This window comes from Lottia gigantea, assembly GCF_000327385.1.
Source record: "Lottia gigantea unplaced genomic scaffold LOTGIsca_13, whole genome shotgun sequence".
Taxonomy (NCBI): Eukaryota; Metazoa; Mollusca; class Gastropoda; family Lottiidae; genus Lottia; species Lottia gigantea.
In genome coordinates, this window is record NW_008707425.1 from 4,073,932 (window position 1) to 4,096,764 (window position 22,833).

The following is a 22,833-nucleotide window of genomic DNA, read 5'->3' on the forward strand; positions in this document are numbered from 1 at the left end:
TGTGTGAGAAGACACCAAATCAATTTTATTTCTCAAATTTTCTTGAGCACCCTTTCAGATGCTCGTTTGGAAGCTCTGATCTATGCACTTCCACAGAGCTGTCGTATTTTGAATCTCGCCTTCGGGAGGTCTCGGAAGGCTGACGACACTGCATGAGTATACGTGTAGTTTTGAGTCAGTCGTACGTCAATTGAGATCTGGACTTGTATACATACAGTCTGGTAAGTGCAAATTTGACCATGGGATTCACTGATCTATATACAGATTTGCGTTACTTTAGATGTACCCTGTACACCAGAACTGAAATGCGACCTATCCTATTCTCATATTGAGTAAGTTTGCATGAAGTTGTGTGACAATATTAATATACTTGCGTAAGTGTGTGCCAATGTACATTCGAGCTTGTGGTAATTTAAATACAGTAGTGCGTCGTTATTTTACATTAAAAATCATCATAACTTTAGCTTAACGTCATATATCATATTATAACATTACTGATTGGTTTATTAGATTGAACTCATGATGATGACTGCAAAGGGATTTCTAAGAGGAATGAGATACAATCATCAAGTTGTGACGTTGCTGATCACATATACATTTATTTAAATGACATACAGTCAAATTTGTACCCACAGCCACTTCAGCACCACCCTCCAACGAACAGCACCAAAATGGCACCTGAGATATGAAAAAGACCTAGGCGTGTATATATGAAAGAATCAAACCATCTCTTCCCAGAAATCAGATAGGTGGCCTCTTTAAAGCTATTAATTAAAAGCAAAAGGTATAGTGAGACGAAGATATTTATGCAGATATCTTATGAGTAAGATTCAAAACACAGGCAGTCTGGTACTTATAGTTGTACAATGAGGATCTAACTTATATTGTTCCATTCGATGTCAGGCTAGGACGATCATCTCTCAAAGGTCACAGGTAGCGGTGGTCCTCCTGAAACAGCCTTTCGTAAAATCAGATGTTTCTTCTTCTGCTTTCCAGCTAAGATACCAGCATTTCATTGGTTGAGGTCGACCTTTCATGGGAATTTCACCACGATATTCAAACAGAAATCTTGGGTCGTGGCATACTGTCTTGTTTAGAAAACTGAAAGATTAAAAAATGATAAAAGTGAAGTTTATGAATAGTTATTCCAGAGAGATTTTTCTAGCTTTTGTGAGTTTGTCAGAGATACATTTCTTTAGTATTTGAATCGATACGATTTTCCCATCTCTGTTCTTTTCTAATATTTCAAAATTCAGAAGAGAATTTTAGACAAACTGAAATGCCATTTCTAAAAACAAGTACTTAAAAAGACTTACCCAAAAGCAGTTTCAGAAACGTTGATCTTTCCCTTTACACCAGTGGTTTCTGTACGACTCGTTATATTAACAGTATTACCAAATAAACAATATCGTGGCATCTTTTTACCAATGACTCCAGTAACTACTGGTCCAGAATGGATACCAATAGTGATCTGAAATGATTTACAACGAAACAACCATAGTTTACGAGGATAAATACTCGGTACTATTAGACTATTTTGTTTACATCAGTTTATGGGAATAATATCTCCCGGATTACCCTGGTCCTTTTCAGAGCAAGGTCCAGAAGTATATTGAGGATTTATTCAGTGTAAGCAGAGTCTATAACGATCACAATGATTAGCAAATATTTTATCGAACACTCCTTCCCCAAAATCCCAAAGCTATTGGAACATGTATAGTCATCTCAATATGACAAAGCTTAGTATAAAATGTTATCATCGGTCAAAATTTCCTTTATTTCTCTTTTCACCCATTGCAAAGATCGATGACCCTATCCAGATAAGGTGTAATGCTTACCACAATTTGGTTTCCATCAGGATCCTTTAAACTTCTAGAAATATCCATCATATTCAGAGCTAATAATGCGATACATCGAGCATGGTCATCACAAGGTTCTGGTAGACCACTGGCAGCCATATATTTATCACCTACTGTTTCTACCTGTAACAGAGTACATGCATATACCAAAATGAACTTGTGTAAGGCATGACCTGCATGGCAGTGGCAATAAAACTTAATCCTCTTCGGTAATGACTGAGTGAATCTTTGCCTGTATTCTCTCTCATATATATCGCTCTTTACTTCGGCGTTGACCAATGGTTTGCCCCGTGATTGTCATATGGAGTTGTGAATATTTCTTCAAATACTTTTGTGGAAGTAGCTCAAACTCACTTTTCAGCTTCTTATTGCAATATTAACTCAATAATTGAATTTCAGTCGACCAATCTTTCAACAAGTATATTTTTGGTTATCCGTATAATAGTAATTATTGAGCTATATAATTTGTTTATACCTTGTAGATATTTGGATTTGTTGCAGGGTCAATTAAGACATCAAATTTACTATAAACTGTATTGAGCATGTGAACAATCCGCATTGCACCAAGACCTTCTGAGTTTTTAGCACAGAATTCATTGAAGCCCAATATACCACTGAACATTAAGGTAACATTATTGTGTTTCTCAGCTACCACTGGCTGTTGATGTCGTAGTTTGTTTGCTACTGACGGTGGTAAAATGGAATACATTAATCTGAAAATAGAACAACGCTCTAGGTTGTATTTATCTGCACTATGAACCATCTGACCAGCATCAACGACTGTTCACCTAAGACAACCCAAAAAAAATATTTTTTCACGGGAGTTGAATTAATAATGATACAGTCATGTGATCATTATATAATTATTATTTAACCCTTGACCCTATATCAGAGTACACACGAGACATTTCCTACTTTTAAACTATATATGGCACTAGGGCAGTGGGTTTCAAGACAGTTGTACCTATAGATTCTGACTGATGGAAGACCAACACAGCGACGAGGATTAAGTCATTTAGCGCTTAAGACTCAACAACATAAATGTAATAAAGAATGGCTTCCACCCAAGACAAAATGACTTTCGTTCTTTGGGTAATAAAGTTCTTTGTCACTTCAAAGAATGCAATCAATTCTCAAAGTGCTGATCTTGTATAATATGTAAACAATAAGAATTCAGAGGTTTATTTTAAAGTAGAACTGTCTGGAATTATATAACCGAAAGATTTTTGCAGAATTAGTCGATCCAACCTTCCATAAGAGACAACTTCGGCTCCATTTTTGATGTCTCTTTGTGCAAACGAGTAAATAATATAATCTTTTAAAGAATAGATACATTTTATATATACATAAGTAGAACTATCAGGAATTATATAACCAAAAGATTTTTTTCGAATTAGCCGATCCAACCTTCCATAATAGACAACCTCGGCTTCATAGTCACCATGATTGTAAAAAAAAACAAATCCCAAAATTGCTGTCTCTTTGCGCAAACGGGTAAATACAAAAATCTTTTACAGAATAAATATATATATAACATTTTCGGACATCAAGGTGCTTAAAAATTTATTTATTGGTATGTCGACATAATAATGATTTATCTATGACAGAATAAAATAAATATCGGGACTATACTCCTTTAAGTCTAGTTTTGTTCCTGTGTATATTAGCATAGCTAACCACAGCAAGACCTCTTTCATAATTAAAAGTTTACTTTGTACTAAATGTCTTCATTAGTAGAAGTCAAACAGAAATGATCAATTATTTGTCAGAAGGTAGCAGGATCCCTTCGTGATAATTAACAAATGTCTTTCACAAGTAACAGCACACAATGTTCAATAAAGTTGTTTCGAAATACAACGAAATGCAATTCACACCTCACAATATAATATAATGAAGACTGTCAATGCTATGTGGTATGCAATGAGGGACAATGCCAGTAAAGTGGCATTATCCTACTGTTTAATTTAATGTGGCTATAGCACATGCTACCCCCCCCCCCCCTCCCCCATTTCCGGTACTTTTTACGAAATCTTATATATTATACAATTCTTTGTAACCCTCAGTTTGAACAAAATATCAGATAGCACCCACAAATAGACTGAAAAAAGTGAAACGGTCACTCACCTATCTGTTTTAGCCTTTTCTGTAGCCAGTTCTCGATGAGTTTGTTTCAGTTTGTCAGTAAGGATCTCTAGTTTTTGGGTAAGCTTGTATTCGGCCTCAAACTGTTCAGACAACAGAACTAGATCTCGAGTTGCATCATGAAGAGGTATATCGCTGAGGTACAGTCCCCGTCTACATAGATCGTCCAGATTGATGACGCTGGGAGAACACAGGAACAACATACACCCAGCCTCCTTCACATAGATCATCTGGCCCTTGAGACGCATCTTGGACGTGTCTTGCGTAGGGAGTGTGTCACCTTCTAAAGCATCTAAATCCACAACATTGACTTTGGTCCTCAAAACATAAATAGTATTAATATGGGATAAGATATTGTCGAAGTTAAAGTCCATTTGAGGTCGTATCATTTCAAATAGATCCGTTATCTTCTTGTTGTCGATGGTATTGGGAAGAACTCTTATGAAAGAGTTGCCAGCTTGTCGAATGATCAAGTTTTCATCGAACATGATATGGAAGGGAAACAGGCGGCAAAAGGAAGATGGACTGATCTTTGGCTCAACTGATAACATGTGTTCGAAGCATTCATTCTTGGTATCAATGGCATTTTTGGCTGTGGACTTTTCGTGAATGATGAACTGAACATGGCCACAATCCTCTTTGTCTTGAATCAGCTCAAGCTCTACCTCCGAGTCATGTAGCCTCTTGGCCACAGTTTTTACAATACCAATGACAATTCGTTCCAGACCAGGACGTTCAGAGTAATAGTGAAGGATAGTCGCACCATCTGAGTCTCTCTCAGAACACCTGAACGATGGGGCATTCATACCAGGATAAATAGTAGCCAGATGATCATGTAGTGCATCCAAATTTTGGAGAAAATCTTTGGTTGTTCCACCAAGTACCTTTAAAATCTTATCATAACCAGACTCTTCACAAAATTGGAAGAACATGACCCCGAACATTTCCAAGATGTCACCAGCTGGTGTGTCTGAAAGAAGTAAAACCTGTTTGAGAGAGTCTTTGAATGGCATTTAGCAATTGTGAGTACGATATATAGACACAGCTTTATGGAACAACAATCACTGGTTAAAGTTTTATGCAACGTTCCGACGTGTTTCTCTCGTCGTCCTCAGGCACATAATGATAAGAAACTGTTTGAAATGAACTACAGCTACTTCAAGAGAAAAATCTTTGGTGTTTAAAGTACATTTTCTTCTTTGACCGTTTATCATATACAGCGACTGATATTTTATTGTGTTAATTGTTTTTTTTTTGTTCAGTGAGGGCCAAAACATCAGATAAAAAGAATTTTAATTTTTAAGGTTGTCTTGTACTATACAAACTATTGAACCATGATTGAATCGGATAGTAATATGATCCTCCGAGTGAAGCAATCCACAGTCTGATATCAAATGATATTTTAAGTAAAATAATAAGGTTTTATGTCAATACTTACTAAGAACTTTAGAAGCAGCACCAACCAGATTATAGGATACATCATCATCATAAATAGACCTGACCAGAAAACTGCCATCCATCTCCAATAAAGCTTCTTTCCTGAAAGAAGAACGTCATCCATTTATATTTCTCTAAGTCTTTGACAAGATGATAACTATTCCGATTTAACATTGGGAATGAAATAAAATGAATGAATGGAGTTTTACGTCCTATCTTCTGCGCCATGTGGGCTTATGAAGACGGACAACGGTGCTATGAGAGAAATTTTTCCAGGACAGCGGGATTTAACATTGGAGGAAGAATGAAACGACAAAATTTACGAGTTCTTGAGTATTTAAGAAATACTATCCCCGTTTAGAAAAATAGGGATTCAAAAATAAGCATTGGTATAGTTAGTAGGTTTATATTAATCCTTCATAAGATTATTAATTAACGAAAAAAAATTTCGGTAGCGTTCCTAAAAAATGTATTTAATGGTATAGCGAAGGCGATTCTATTTGAAGGACTGCTCTATCAGTACAGCCCACGTCTTTGAATAATAAACATTTCCTAATGCATTAAGAGAACATAATGGACAAGCTAGTGATTGTAAGAACCAAGACAAACCACGATTCAATTGAAAAGACAGAGATAATAATATACTAGTCTGACTGCTTCCTTTTCATATTAATGCCTTTGTCCTTTTATTCTGAAACTCTCTTACGTTCCCTAACTTAGTCTTAAAGTTTTATCTAAATTTCCCTTGGTACCTTTCTAAATAACTTTGACAGAATTGTGTGTGCCTTAAAGTTAATTAAGAGTTTTAATCTTTAATTGATCTTAACAAAACACGATAACTCTTCGGAAATGGATAAGTGTTTACGTAAATTTTTTTGAAAATTCCACTCTTGCCTTGCAGATACATGCAATGTTCGAAACAAAGTTAAAATCATATTGAGCATTTAACTGTCAAATAGATGTAAAGAATTCTAATTTTTGAATTGTTCTTCCACAGAACTGAAGAGATTTTTCAAAAAGAAAAAGGTAACGTAAATGTGTGTTTCCATAAAGCAAGTACATCGCTGACACGAGTGTTTCCATAAAGAAAGCAGATCGCTGACACGAGTGTTGTCATAAAGATAGCAGATCGCTGACACGAGTGTTTCCATAAAGCAAGCACACTGCCGACACGAGTGTTTCCATTAAGCAAGCACATCGCTGACACGAGTGTTTCCTTAAAGCAAGCACATCGCTGACACGGGAGTTTCCATAAAGCAAGAACATTGCCGACATAAGTGTTTCCATAAGGCACAAGATTGGTCGTCAAATTCGCGTTTATATGAAACGACTCAAAATAATGAACAGATCATAACCGGCCCACCAATTTACGTTAAGGCTCGAAGTGAACCAAATCAGTGGTCTAACGGACTTTCTAGAGTCACAGATATTCTTAAGCAAAATGCGTATTGAAAATATTTTTTTTTTAATATCAAGCACTAATAATTTTAAAGGATTAGTCAAAAGATCAACATTTAACGGCAGTAGTAGCACAAATCGCAGTCCAACCAACTACATCATTTATAAATGCGTGTTCTTACACGCAGCCTTAAGCAAAATCGTATAAACTAAAAGACGACAGCAATAAAATTATAGAGCGAATAAAAAGCCTCTCTGGGAACAATGATGAGTATCATAACAAGATTGGACCATATTACTGTAGACTTTCATCAGGGAATAAGATGACATCTAACCGTATGACAGCTACTTATTCCGAGAGAAGCAGATTAAGTAGATGAGATGAGATTTGTGGAGCACAAAGAGATTGTTTCCATGTGGTTGTTTACATTGTCCTTAGTCAATTGTCATTCATCGTCACAGATAGTTTGACACATCATTGCCATGAAAGCCGATAACGAATGAGGTTTCATAGATGGACTGAAGCATTTGGCAATATACCGATCTATCTAGATATAACACTAAACCCGGCATCATAATCCAGCAATTAAAAAAAGCAGAGCGAAGGAGATTGTGTGAGCAATAACTGTATATTTTTTATTGTCTCGATCAAATAATGTAGAGCTCGAGTTTTTCAGATCAATTTTTTTGTACTAAATTGCATTGTTATTCCTTTCAGAATGCAATTACTCATGACTTCAAATTCCCATAGAAATTATGGACGTCAGTTAAAGTGTTGAAGTGCATATGACTCGTCTGTGCCTATATGTCTTAAAGTCCAAAAATTTATTTTTAATTTTTTTATATATGTTTTTTTATTAAAATTAGTAACATAATATACATTTGTACAAGATATATAATTGTTCTATGCAAAGGTTATTCTTCTGACGTTATTTCTAGTCTATTTAGCATAGTGCACAAACAAAATCACATTTATATTTTACTGTTGTCAATTGAAACATTGGTTAAAGAGTAAAATAAGGATGCACAAAAAGACAACAATATGCAGATGATTATAGGATGGGATATCAGTCAATGCAAGAGGTTGATCCCAGTTTTACTAGAGTGCACAACATGAGCAACAGGTGGCAGTTACAAGATGCAGCTGCTAGAAGGCGATGAAAAGTTAGCTTATCCGAGGTTTTGCCAGTAGCACGGTCGATCTGAGCCCCCAACCATGGTTCCCTTGTATCATTTGGTATTTTCGCCTTCAAAATTAAAGCTTTATTCTGGAAAAGGTTCTCCATGTTTTTGGAGAATCGGAAATTAGCTGCTAATTGTACTATACAAGCATTATAGCGATTTTACCTCTAATTGTATATAATTGTTATCAATTTATATAAATTATAAAAATATTGAATTTGTTATAAAAAATAATCCGATATAATCTTTATAATATCAATAATTACTATTGATTTTAATTATAATACTAATTGTCGTAATTTTATTATTATTTCTAGCTAATGGTAATATCGTAATTTCGAATCAATGTATTGAAGAATTAGCGACTGTTTTTACGCTTCTATTCTAATGTACCATGTAATTTGGGTGTGTACTCTTGATCCGCCCACTATTAAATGTGACTGGTATGGTATGAAACTTCAATCAACAACCAATGAAACCGGAAGTACACACGCTGGACCTTGTCATTTAGGCATGTTTTCCTGGATGGTATTGTCGTCTACCATTATTTTCCCAATTTTAATTATTATTACATTTAGATCTTTTATCCATAGGCTATTATGAGCAATCATCCGACGATTGGGTTGTTGGGATATTAGTTACTTAGCGAACCGTCAGAAGGCACTGTTCAATGTTCATTGAATTAATTGTTTTGTTGAATCGTGGTTCTTTCTCAATAGGTTTTTCGTAATGTGTTTTAACCTCAGTGGTTTATGCGCATGACAGGAAGTTGATATCATCCTCTTCTTTTCTGGATTTTCACAAGAAGTGACAAGAGTTAAAGAGATTGCAGAGAGGATGTTTCTGTGATGGTATTTTCCTTAGATTACACATGTAGTGATTTGTCCACAACCCACCCTGCCAGTATTAAAAATACTAATAAGACAGAAACTACTGTTTTTAACGCAACCCAATGAGAGTATTACTAAACACACTGGCTATTTGTATCGTCACGATGCCTGTTCTCTATGGCTGCTAACAACGGTATGGATAAGATAAGACACAATGGGCGCGCCATTTTGATTTTCAAGAATGATATTAAGTGACTTAGGGTTAGGTGGGATGGCCATATGTTTTTAATGCCCATTTTTGGTTTAAACAGTATTTTATTTCTATCATACATATCGTTTGTACGGAGTATAAATAGGGTTTCGGAAACAAGCCAAGGCTTATGCTAATCCGTCAAAATGCCCATTTTTGTACCGTCGCGGTGCGAATAGCCACGGCCATTACTTAAACATTTGATGAAAAATATTAAGAAAACGCATAACTACACGCACGACAGCATGTTCTGAACGATATCATAACGCGATACGTTGACTTTTTAGGGAAGATGACACTGAACGAGGTTCCTGTAATTATAGACAAAGTTATCCTAGTTTATTAACCTCATTATTTCAGATTAGCAACTTACTGTCTTTTAAACTGTCCACCCATTGTCTTAGTTCGTCTATTAAATTCGTCAAATCTGGGGAAATCTGAGCACTGTCTGGTCTTTTGTATTCGACAATGTTAAAATGATATTTAATAACAGCGGTAAGGTAAAGTGACCAGCTGAAGTTGTCAGACAAATGATTTTAATTGTACCTTCAGGTTAAGTCTGTATTTCTAAAACTTAATGAAGTTGATGTCTTGTACTTAGTCTACTGACTCTAAAGTTTTATGGAGTCGAAAAACAAATAAGCTCCTGGGTTTTTTCGTTGGTTATTAAAAAATAGAAAGAGTTCTTACTGGGAACGAGAGATGGGTTTAGACCGTCGTGAGACAGGTTAGAGTTCCCCGTCTCACTTAACCCCATCGTGTCCAAACCACGCCCCCACAAGAGACCATGTCAAAACCCAATACAATACGGCGGTCTAAACCCAGCTAACGCTCCCTGTTGGTGGGCGAACAATCCAACGCTTGGCTTGCTTCGCAATGATAGGTAGAGCCGACGGAATAGGCTTTGAATATGGCCAAAGTCATGCAATTTTGCAGAGCTTGTACCTGGTCTACTGCGATCAAAAGCCGAAAAAGCTAATAAGTAATCATTTACGAGTTGGAAAGGAGTAATAGAAAAAAAAAGGTTGAAAACCCCAGGCTTAGGGGAACACAATATTACATGCTTTGTGCTATCACGAACTGTAATTTTAACTTCTTAAAAAATCACAAGCCCAACCAAATCAAAGAGGATTGTAACAAAATTAACGCGAAATAGTCATGATTTGGTGAAAGAATGAAGTGATCAATATAGCCCTTAATTTCAAAAACCAACATTTAAATAATAGAACTAACTTGATTAGTTGATGTTACAACACGTAAAATGTCGATATGGTACACTTTACTGTCCAGTTATATCACTCCGTTAATTCTATTGTTGACATGGACTGATAGACCTTATTTTCCACTCGATAAAAATCAAGAGATCTTGAAAACCTACTGTATCAAATTCCGATCAGAGTTTATTATTAGCCAAACTTCTGTGTCAATGCTCTTAGTTTGTCTGTGTCAGACTACTTGCAAAGACTACTCTTTTTTATGATAATGTCCAAAAGGTTCAGGCTACGTATGCATGTTGCTTCTATATTTATTCCACCGAATTTCCAGTGGTCGGTTCCTTTATAAGCTAATAGTACCCATTGGAAGTACCACTCGTGGATCAGAAAATTTCGTTTGTATCTCAAATTGTAACCCCCACTCACTTCCAAATTTTCAATGATGATTTTTATACGTTTTTGTCCTTCAAAATGTGTCAGAAAGTACAAATTTAATCATATTTTTCAATTTCTTTCGCGTTTGAAGCGTCAAGTTATCTTAGTCCACAAGGCTTGCGCTACCACTGACGGTACCCTCTTGAATAGACAAAGTAAGCATTTGCTTATTTCACAACTTTTGAACTAATCGACTACTTCCGAATACGTCACATGAAGGGATATGAAGATAGGTCATTTACGTATTGGAGCTAATTAGACTCATTGAATCATCTTCATAAGCATTTGAATACTTTCAGAATTTTTTTTAACTAATCGGATGTCTGATTACTGACTAATTCAGACATGTCACATGAAGGGGTATAAGATACGTCATTCACATTTTGGAGATGATTTGACGCAGTGAATTCAGTTGAATAACAACAGTCTTACAGTTAATGAAGTCTAGATGCTTGAGACTATCACGTTTTGACTGCTTTATATGGGCTATACAAATAGTGAAACTCGATGAATCTAGAAGATAACTAACCTATTAAGTTATACATAAGAATGACTGAAAGCTATAGAATTGATTATTGACAAGTTTGCATTTAGTGGCGAACTAGCGGTGGCTATCTGCCACGGACTAAGCGAAGCATTATGATGCAAGTGATAATGGCCTTTAGTGATATAGCTGAAAGCTTTGGATTGATGATCGTAAGGTTGTGTGGACTGCTTAAGGAATTGTCTTGATGGTTCTGATCAATTATGCAATTACTTAAAGTGCTATGATATTGCCTGAAAGTTTGGAATTGAGTGATAAGTTTATCAATTTTTAGTATTTGTCTCTGTTTAATGGAAGCATGGTCCATAGTCGTTTAGCTACATGGTCCTCCTTCACCGCTGTTCCAAAATCACCAACATGAAATATTTTGAATACGCTTCTGGATTTGGTAATCAAATTGATTAAAGTGAGAATACTTGCTAATTCTATAAATATTAAACGTTCTTTGTTCTGATTTTGTTCTGACATAGTAGTGCCAGGTCGTTCAGATATGTTGAAAAGTATCTGATGGCGCCCAAAGATTATTGAGTGGAACATGCAAATGAATTTCATCTACAGAAAATTACTAGCACTTCATTTTAAAGACAACCGATATTATGTTTTTGTGTGGCAAGAATGTGTAATTAAACTGAATATGTAACGTGAAGGAGGATGAATCTGACCTAATTTGGAATTGTATCCAACGCAATGCTCAATGGAGACGAGTCTGTCATCGAATCGAATGAACAGTGATTCGTGAAGATCCTTACTAAACCCCAGATATATATTCAATTATGATCGCAATCCCAATGAGTCTATCTCTTTCGATACTTATGACCGACAATAACCAGCAACTAGTAACAGACTGACCTTCCTCCGTCGATAACAGAGTTCTCATAGTTAGTTTCAGACTAACATACTATCAATAAAAACTATCAGAGACTAGATATAGTCAGCAAGTTACATACTAACCTACGACTACAATCATCAATAATAACTATCAGAGACTAGATACAGAGTCAAGAAGTTATATACTAACCTACGACTACAACCATCAATAATAACTATTAGAGACTAGATATAGTCAGCAAGTTACATACTAACCTACGACTACAACCATCAATAATAACTATTAGAGACTAGATATAGTCAGCAAGTTACATACTAACCTACGACTACAACCATCAATAATAACTATTAGAGACTAGATGTAGTCAGCAAGTTGCAAACTAATACTTGTACCGCCAGCAAGGATAACTTGGCGCAAGATGTAGGCTGATGAGGCGCCGGTAATAAGAAGACAGATATAGCGTCAGAAAGTTTCCAACTACCTGGAATACAACTATGTGTAATCAAACGAGGCGTCGCGAAATAAAATATCTATTAATCTGAGAACAGTATTTCCTACATTCGATTGGAAACAAAATATACAAAGATGATTCGTCTTGGGAAATTAAATTGAGAAAAAACAGATAGAGATATAGTTAGAGATATAGATGGAAAAAAACGGAGGCTGTCTCGCTGAAATATGATCCGACTGGACTGGAATTCGTATATAGTCTGGATCAATACTCGGGATTATTTTAATTAAATTCGGAAAAAATTTCACCCTGGAATTCCATATCTAAATGGGATCCGACAATACAATGATTAAGTTATTGCCATAAGAAAACAAGCTCAGTTCCTATTTGTAGTGTGTGTTATATGCTGGACACCCGATACCATTATGAAATACTCACTTATGATTGATATATTTCCTCATGTGAATAGTTCATTAGCTGCTACCCAATGTTGCATTAAAATGTTGTTACAGATTTCAGGTTTCGTTTTGCGGTTTGGGTCGTTAGGTTATTTATTCAGTACTATCCGCAAGTTAATAATTACAACTCACGACTATATGTGTATTACTTTTAAGAATGGCAATACGATTTAAGGTTCATGACAAAATGTAATGAAATGGCGATTTCATGTGATATATTTGGCAGCTCTTTAAAAGAACAGCGGATTCTAGCAATTTGCGAAAAAACCCTCAAATTAACGTTGTTTTTCTATGAAATTGGGGAATAATGTAAAACTGATTACATAGCAGGTGAAATTGAAAATGAATTTCCAGATAAACAAAACAAAAAAAAAGCCTTTTTATTTGAAAAAGTTACCAAACAGGCTTGTACGAACAACTGGTGAAACTCAATAACTAGATCTGTCGGCTCGACATCCTCATACACTCATAGGCATCTTGACAATCTCCTTCGTCTCATACTTTGACATAAATATTAATTTGGAGCTTTGAAATTGTTTAAAGAACAAAACAGAGGCAAATATTTTTGAATGAATTGAGATGACAACAATAAAATATATCACTAGACCTAGATTATATTCTAGTTATTGCAAATTGCAATCGATAAAATATTATCATATGGAAGTTTGTGAATACTATCCACAAACAAGAAAACCGTAATTGAGCCCCGCCGTTTCACAACGTAGAAATAAAAAGGAGGCAACCATAAGCAAGAAACCAAATACATAATATAATAAAGTTTATTGTGTGGTATTCTAAATTAAAACACGAAATCTTAGTTAACCGTGTAATAGCCACCCTGATCGTAATTTCCAAAACAACTCTAGTCAAATTAAGAACATAGTTTCGAATGCATCCTTTCAGAAAACTGCGTGCCAGAATGAAAACACAAGTATGCAATAAAAACATTTCTTATGTTGTTTACATCAACAGCATTATCACCTGTTGGTTTTTATAATAAACATGGAACCTGTTGAATATACATATATTCTACATTTCATGTTTTATTTCAAGTTTTAAATCAGATTCGTAAATAGATATTTATTTTATTACTTGACGGTTTTTGATCAAAGATTATACAGTTTATAATATATAACAGTTCATCCACTGTGGTATCTGAATCACATTTTGCCATTTAGTTAGAATTGAAAATCAACTCCTGAATCTTAAGCTTAAGCTGATAACAGTTTGTATCAAGGAAAACTATGAAAATATATTACATACTGGAATTATCAGACCGTAAAGTGGGCCATTTTCATTCAAATTCTGAGATGAGAGGATTTTCAGTTGCTTGGTTATGAAACCTTCTATGAAACTATTGTCTGAGCAAATTAAAAAGTTTTTTGAATTTTTTCGATATTTTTTTAGGAGAATTGGAATATCAGCCTTAAAATAGTACTGATAGTCTAAGAATGTCTTTGTGTTGATAAAAATATAATCTTTTGTAAATTTACATTGAAAAGAAACACATTTCCCTCCTAGAAATTTCAACCCCAAAAAGTCACAAATTTTGGCTGAAAATGGGCCTCTGTAAAAAAAAAATTTTGAAGACATAATGTTTGCTTATGTTTATATTTTTAATAAAGCAAAGACATTTTAAGACTAATTATGAGGCTGATATTCCAATTCTCTTAAAAATAATAGAAACAAATTCAAAAAGCGTTTTACTTTGCTCAGACAATAAAGGTTTATACGATAAAAGGAAGCATTTGAAAGATTCATTCTGAATATCCGTGATAAAACGGTGAGCTCAGTTTTCAAATTGCAGATAAACCAAGATATCTCTGCTGTGGACAGGACAATAAGGTGTCGGTTCCGATCATTTTAAAATACAAATGACGAAATTACTTACTTGATCTTTTCCCATGTTTCTTCACCAAAGTTTCTTAACACCAATAGTTCTAAAGCGTGATTTACAAACCCATACTGAAGTATAAAAAATAAAAGCAACGGTGATTTGTGGGCCGATATTTTCAGAATATCAAAAAAAAGGCTGTAACTATCATGCTTTTAAATATAATTGGGGATTTAAATCTATATATCAGTATTACAAAGTTCTCAGCATTTAGAATCGGAGACGTTTGTCATAAATATAGCAATCTACCACAATGGTATAAAAAACTGTTTAAGCAAATACTCTGGTTGGTTGCTCTGATTCTCAAAGTTGCAATTTAATTCAGGAAATGAAATGAATGGGCTTAAGAAGACGCGTTACACCGTGCAGGGTACAATGTAAAATTTGCATTAGCCTGCTCTTTTTCGATTTCCAACTGTTGAGGGATCTTTAACGTGCACAGCCTGTAGCACATGGGGTTTCGGTTTATTTTCCCACCCGAACGACTCGGCGCTGTTTTCATGTCAGCCCCTGCATCACTGACAGGGGGAAACCGGGTTGAAAAATCCGAAGGTATCCTATGCCGGAATTGAACCGCACTTGTTCAGAGGTTTGGTTGAAATTTCAACATACGATGTCAGATGTCTAGCAATCTCACACAAACTCTTTAAGAAAATATTGACGAAAGGTTCCCAGAGTCAAACAGCCAAGGCAATTAACCTTTCCCTTAAGATTAAGAAACAAAAAAACATAAAATGGCAGGTGATATCTTTCACAAGTGCCAAATAGTTTACTTCTAACAGAGAGGAAAACGTGCTGAATACCATATGAAATGTTGAAATCGCATAAAAATAACAGTATCTTCAGCGTGCATCATACAAAAAGTTTGACCCGTAGGCTATCTGTATGAATTTTTTAGATAAACAGATAATTAAATAATACTAATTAGTTCTTTCTAATTAACAAAACTGCAATTCATCTAGGAAATATGAGAAATGAAGAAAACTGGCAGCATATTTAACAAGCATTTGTTTCATAGAATGTATTTTAGTTTTAGACATGATAGATTACATGTAAATAAAGATAACTGAAAACTTTTGTCAAAATGTCTAATATTAAATTGTCTGTCTGATGATAATATGTGGACGAGATGTCTATGTGATGATAATATGTGGACAAGATGTCTATCTGATAATAATAAATTGACATGTTGTCTATCTGATGATAATAAATTGACATGTTGTCTGTCTGATGATAATAATTTGGCAATTTTTCTGTCTGATGATAATATGTGGACTTGTTGTCTATCTGATGATAATAATTTGACAAGTTGTCTGTTGATCTGACGATAATAATACACTTTGACTGAGAAATGATAAGTTGTTAGTGTAATGACAATTAGTTGTCTGATTGTGACAAGTTAACAAATTGTCTGTGTGATGATGGTAATAAGTTGCCTGCTGGATGATAAGCTGTCTGATGATAACAAATTCTGTCTGATAATGATAATTTGACAAGATGTCTGATTGGTGATAATAATATGACAAGGTGACTGGAAAAAGAAAGTGGTTTGTTTGATGAATATAATTTGTTGTAAGGTAGTGCAAGCTTACAGTGTGATGACGAAATTTTAATACATTTGTTGTGTTGTTTTAATACGACTTGTATGAACATAGAAAATCGCCATGTTTCACAAAAAAGACTAGCTGTCAAGTGAAATTTAGATGATCAAATTTGATCTCTGTTAAACAAACGTGACAGGTGCCTAGATTGTCTTCAACATAATCTGTCAGCAAACATGTTTTTTTTAGTTTTTTTTTTTGCGCCTTAATGATCTTTTTACCCTTATGTTATCTGGAGATTGGTGCAGATTAGGGCTAACTTTATGTTTATGATTACGGTGACCACGGATTCATAGCTTAACTGATATGACGTGTTGTGGCTATTGAACCGTTTTGACTCTTTAATGTATTGGTATTCTATCGATGTTTTCTTACGGTCCATAATGGAATCATTTTAAAGACAAGAAGACCAACGGCCTTGATGCAATGTTTATAGTGTGTTTTTAGAGGTCACGATGGTGAGACGTGCCAAATCATGCATTTCATGCGTGTCACTAAATCAATATGGAACATGGGATCTACTTTATATTTACAAAGTCATACTTCCAAAGTTCCAGCACTGTGACTTTGTCCAACCTGTTTTGCTCACAGTGATCCGAAACTGAGGGGTTCTGTAGCACATCGGTTACCTTTGTAATATTTTCTCCTGCTGGACCAGTTGATTAAAAGGATCCAATGTGTATTGTTCCTGCCTTTTTTCTCTTTCGTACTTATAACTGTGACCAGTGTAAATTGTAACGACCGATATTTTAAATCTCAAACATAGATGGGGATAATTTCACGAAAGAAGCAAGGAGATTTGACGAGATAAATATTGGTATCTGACAGCAGATCTAAACAAATTTACGAGTTCGCTCAGATTTTCCATTAGTGCTTTTCTTCACTTAATGGCATGTTAAGGCCGACTGCTGATCAATTTTGATGTTAAATATAGTTATAAAATAGTCTCTATTTAATTCTGTTTAAAATGTACCACTTTCAAACGTGAGACTTGTGTAAAGCAATCTCAACATGAGGACTTTCTTCTTGTTTTCAATTTCAAATTCAATTTACTGTAGCAATAAGCCAGTTGTTGGTTTTTTTTCCAGTCTTGTCATTCAGTTGATTTTAAAGACTTTTAAAACACGAGTTCGTGGCATGTGTAAAAGAAACAATTTCTGACTTAAATCCATATTAGACAGTAATAGGTTAGGACATGACATAAAGTCTTCGTTTAAAAGTTGCATCACCTAAAAGTAGAGTTGCATGTTACGCGAATCTTTTCGGTAAAAATAAATTTTCCACGCAATTTCTATTTTTTTTGTGGTAAACGATGTCATTAATTTTTCGTGGGTGGTATCTATTAATTAACTTAGTGTTGGAATATTCCGTGATAACTTACCATTAAGAACAAGATTTTGAATAATATACTTCAAAAGCTTTTTAAAGACTGACAGCTCTGAATTAAAGCATGATTTTTATGATAACGGCACAATTTTTTATGCTTTAATGTACTCTGAACTCTTCAGTTGATGAGGAACAGAATAATCTGAGCTCTTGCACCACTGACTACAGTATGTATATATAATATTTTGCTTGGTCTAATACAATAATATAGTAGTGAAATACGATTCCTTCAGCAACTGAAATTCTCATCTTAAACATAAACTGCACTACAACAGTCATTTAAAAACGAGCAGTTTTTTGAGTGTAAATCTATCGCTTGTAAACATGTCAGAAATACTTTTCAGTATAATTATATTTTCTATTTGGCTCAGTAAATTATACAACGTGTGTTATTTTAACCAGGTTTCATTTCAATACGAACTGTTTTGGCAAGGGAATTGAATTCAATTTATTGTGTATGCCAATTAAACGGCAATATGAACATTATAGTCGTATCTGATGCGGTCTGTACATGGAATGGTCGCCTGGCCATCCATTTGTCTGATCATCGTTAATGGCAGACAGACTGCTTCCGCCACTGAATGAAGTTCGAAAATTATGACAGCTGTTATCAGATTTCGCCAATTTTGAAAACAGTTGAACAGAAATGGCCAATGAGATGGTTGTTTAACATCTTGACATACGGTTACGTCGTAGCTTCTGGTAATTGTAAATTTCAGCTTACAACAGCATGACATTGTTCAGTCTTTATCAATTAAATTCAACAGGGTTTTTTTTCTGTCAAAATTTTCAAACAATCGAATAGAGGTTGCCTTTTAGTTAGTTGCTTAACATGTCAATATCAGGTTATGATTTAATCTGAAAACATGTTAAAGGCATTATTATCTGGAAAATTCAATGGCAGATTAGAAGGCGCATTAAAAGCCGCTTTGGCACAAACTACAGACGCCTGAACATTAGAATGGTGGAAATAGATGCTATCAGTCTCCTCGAAAAACTTGAAAAAGTTTAGAAATCTTCTTGACAATCCCTTTAAGATTAGCGGTATCAACCTTCCATTATAAAAGGATATTTCTAAAACAAAAGGCCAAAGTTAAAACAAAGAAAATTGCTATTAAAACCCAGACTATCGACCGATGTTTTCTTGGTGAATTTTTAGTCTCAGCCTAAAGATCACCTCTAAGCTCCATAAGGATCTAGAAATTCATTTCTGTCTTTGATTAAAGACGACTGAAATTGAGGGGTTATTTCAACCAGACTGCAGATTCGTCCTTGGGGGGTTATTTTCCTGCCAAAAGACGTAATTATATATCAGTTTAAAGGAGCCATCACGACAGATCTGTAATTTAGATGTTTTCCTTTAAATGTGGAGACAATGTACCAACCTGAAGCAACCAGTAAAAGGAATTCTACTTAAGGTAGTGCTGCCCTTTGTCAATTCTCGAGTGAATTTGGAAACCTATCCAGAACAAATTTTCGCGAGGTTCTATAGCACAGTCGGTTACAGCGTTGGCTCTCTACTTGACGTCATTTGCTTGGTAACGTCGAGCAAATTCCAGTCGAGCCAACTGTAAATGGGTACGGATAATATGGGAAAGATCAATGGCAAGGTTTGGCCAAGGACCAGCTGGTAGAGAGGACCCTTAACTGTGAACCTAAGTTGTTATCCTTGTAAAATAATAATATAGTTTCTTTCTTTCTACATTCTCACCAAAAATAGTTATCTTTTCGCTGTCAATTCAACATTATTATTACACTTCCAAAGTATCTAACTAGGATATATCTGAAATATTGAAACCGTTCGTGAAAGAGACGTTACCATAAATTCGTTTGTTCTCTGGGATATTCAGTTTATTGAGTTTTATCTGAACTGTTATGAGATAACTAACAATGATTCATTTTTCATATTTCCAGTCGCAATTTTTTACTTCTTTGTGTCACTTTCAATTCATAAATATTTCATGTTCTTCCAGTTGTAAATTTTTGTTACATTTCGATTTTTAGTGATACATTAGCCTATATTATATATCATTGAGATCGAGACAGAATACTAAATTCAGACAATTTATCAATGAGATTTTTTATGCGTTTTCTTTAAGAGTTTTATTTGCTTATACCAAGTATATTATTTTCTGTATTGTATAATGTTGTATTAAATATTATTATTATAATTTGTAGGCCTACTTTACATATCATGATTCGGAGGTTATATTTGATAGATGGACAGGTCATAAGAAAATGTTTTATAACTGATAGATTGACAGGTCACAAGAAAATGTTTTTATCTGATAGATTGACAGGTCATAAGAAAATGTTTTACCTCTGATAGATTGACAGGTCACAAGAAAATGTTTTTATCTGATAGATTGACAGGTCACAAGAAAATGTTTTATATCTGATAGATTGCCAGGTCACAAGAAAATGATTTATCTCTGATAGATTGACAGGTCACAAGAAAAATGATTTATCTCTGATAGATTGACAGGTTACAAGATATTTATATTTGAATGATTGATTGGTCCCAGGACAGTGTTTTATACCTGATAAATTTACAGGTCACAAGACAGTGTTTTATATCTGATAGACATGTTTTATATCTATTGGCAGGTCACAAGAAAGTGATTGTTTCAAATCTGAAAGATTGACAGGCCAAAAGACAATGATTTAATTTTAAAATATTCATAAGTCACTAGACAGTGTTATATACCTGAAAATTTAATACGTCACAAGACCGTGTTTATGTCTGTAAGATTGGGGAGGTTATTAGCCAGGTCTCGATAGATAATAGACCGTAACTCGTTGAAGATGAAAATCAACCACTGTCATATTGTAGCTTCCGCAGTTATTACATGGGCAATTACTAACATTTAGATGAACTATTTCAGGGATTTTCGTTTCGATCCTTATCCAAGACAGCGATCATTATGATTTTCACGATGAATTTTCACACGATAGTAGTGGACCCCTGTGTACTAATTCATTCTCTCGAAATCCACTAAATGTTATGAACGGTTATCAATGATAGTAAAACCGTGTCACTTAACAAATGGGCAATAAAATATCAGTAATGAGAATTTTGATAGTAGGACATTATGATTTTACTTGAATAAATACAGTGGAGAGGACTGTCAATATACATGACTAAGGGATTACTAATTTCGATGGCCTTATCAATCCCAACAGTTAAAATACTAACTTCACATTATAGCAATAAGTAAATCATAAACAACTAATGTTTCCACAAAACAATTATCTGCTTTGTTTTGAGAACGGGTCGTATTTCTTCATAAGGGTTTGGCTAAGGATCGGCTGCTGGTGATCAGGATCGCTAACAGTATAATGCTCCTATTGTAGTAAAAGCACAATTTTTGTCAACGGGGCCGTTAAAACATGAACACTATTTTTTAGGTCATGTCGCAAAAACGGGATTGACGTCCGAATGTTTCATCTTATCATCTTTCTTCTTTCCAACCGAGTACGCTGTAAATGCACATGACCAATCGGGTAAAGAGCATTGTTACCATAGAAAACAGCAGATATTTCTATTTCTATCTTCAGTGCGTTTTCAACTGCGTTACTTGTTTGTTTGTTTTTTGGCATATGACTCTCTGAATCTTCAGAATTAATGATTTTCTGTCTTCGCAGTCTATTTTATCGAAACCACTTCTGTAGATGACGACAACAAATCTACAATTTATTAGTTGCGTTGACATAAAACTTGATTGAACAGACAATGGGTGTAGGTGTTCGTTTGTCTATCCATTTAATAACGATTATCATTAGCTGTTAGCAAACGGTAAAATTTATACGGAACCAGTACTTCCATTCTACTCAATCCCGCTCTAATGGTTGTCAATTAGTTCGAGAACAAGGTTAATATTTTAACATAACACGGAATAGCTCTATATAAACATGTTACTCTACTACTGTCTTCGCACTCTTGTTGATTAATCAACTACCAATTATTTTTTAACATAATTCGAATATCAGTTTCAAATCCGTAGCCTACTGATAGTCCAAGAACAGTAAAATTAGATTTACCGTAGAGTGCGAAGGCAGTATTGTATAACGTGATTACCTAGAACAACCACAAAGTACAGAGGTTTTGATACCAACAAATCTATCTTGACCTGAAATGCTGAAAATGGTTGTCCAATAAATAGAAATATGAAATAAATTTGAACGCATGGGCTTTTACACCAATTGAATGCATATGCAACAAGACAAATGGTAGAACACCAAACTTAACAGGATCCAAAGAGGTTCTACCCTCTTTCGTGAATTGGAAACATAATTATAGCGGTTTCACAATCGTTTTTTTCTGGAATCAAGGAGTTGTGTAACTATTGGTGTCTAGAACACCTAAAGTAATCTAACACTCCTTTCAATAAAATATTTCCTTATATGGGAATCCGGGGATAATCTTTATCGTCTGCGCATTTTTATCAGTCTTTTTGATTGCATAGCGTCAATTATGACAGCTTTTGATGAGACAAAATTACACAGAACACAATTTAATCACGAATCTCGTCAAATCAACGATGATAAATGAAGTAAACTGTAGAAAAAGAAACCAAAACTAAGCAACTACATCTGTATTTGAATTATATTGGAATCCCAGGGTTGTAATTCATAGGCAACTGCTAGAAGACTAGAAACTATTAGTTATGATGGTTGGTTGGTTGGAAGATGACAAGTTAAGGTTCGCTTCCAAAGGATGCTGATATCGCAAACTAGGTAGTTGTTGGTAGTTGGTAGTTGGATTGGCTCAAACTGGATGATTCAGTGTTGTTGATTCTTCATTAGATTTGGTCGGGTCGAATGACATGGCGGTGAAACTCGGCCCTGCATGGTGTGGCGTGAGTTACTCGATCTCCTTCATTCTTCCAAACTCGTTCTGATCTGATTATTAGTTATGAAACC

At 34.8% G+C, this 22,833-nt stretch overlaps 1 protein-coding gene across 1 annotated transcript; it reads right to left on the reverse strand.

Annotated features, from left to right (window-relative positions):
- Positions 1-920: 920 nt before the first annotated feature.
- Positions 921-14,997, reverse strand: LOTGIDRAFT_111502 (hypothetical protein; the record flags this gene model as incomplete). Its single annotated transcript, XM_009049095.1, has 7 exons — positions 921-1,101; positions 1,317-1,471; positions 1,839-1,982; positions 2,335-2,572; positions 3,984-4,971; positions 5,440-5,540; positions 14,921-14,997. Coding segments are annotated over 7 exons (1,884 nt in total), but the record flags the coding sequence as incomplete, so codon positions are not given.
- Between the last annotated feature and the right edge of the window lie 7,836 nt (positions 14,998-22,833).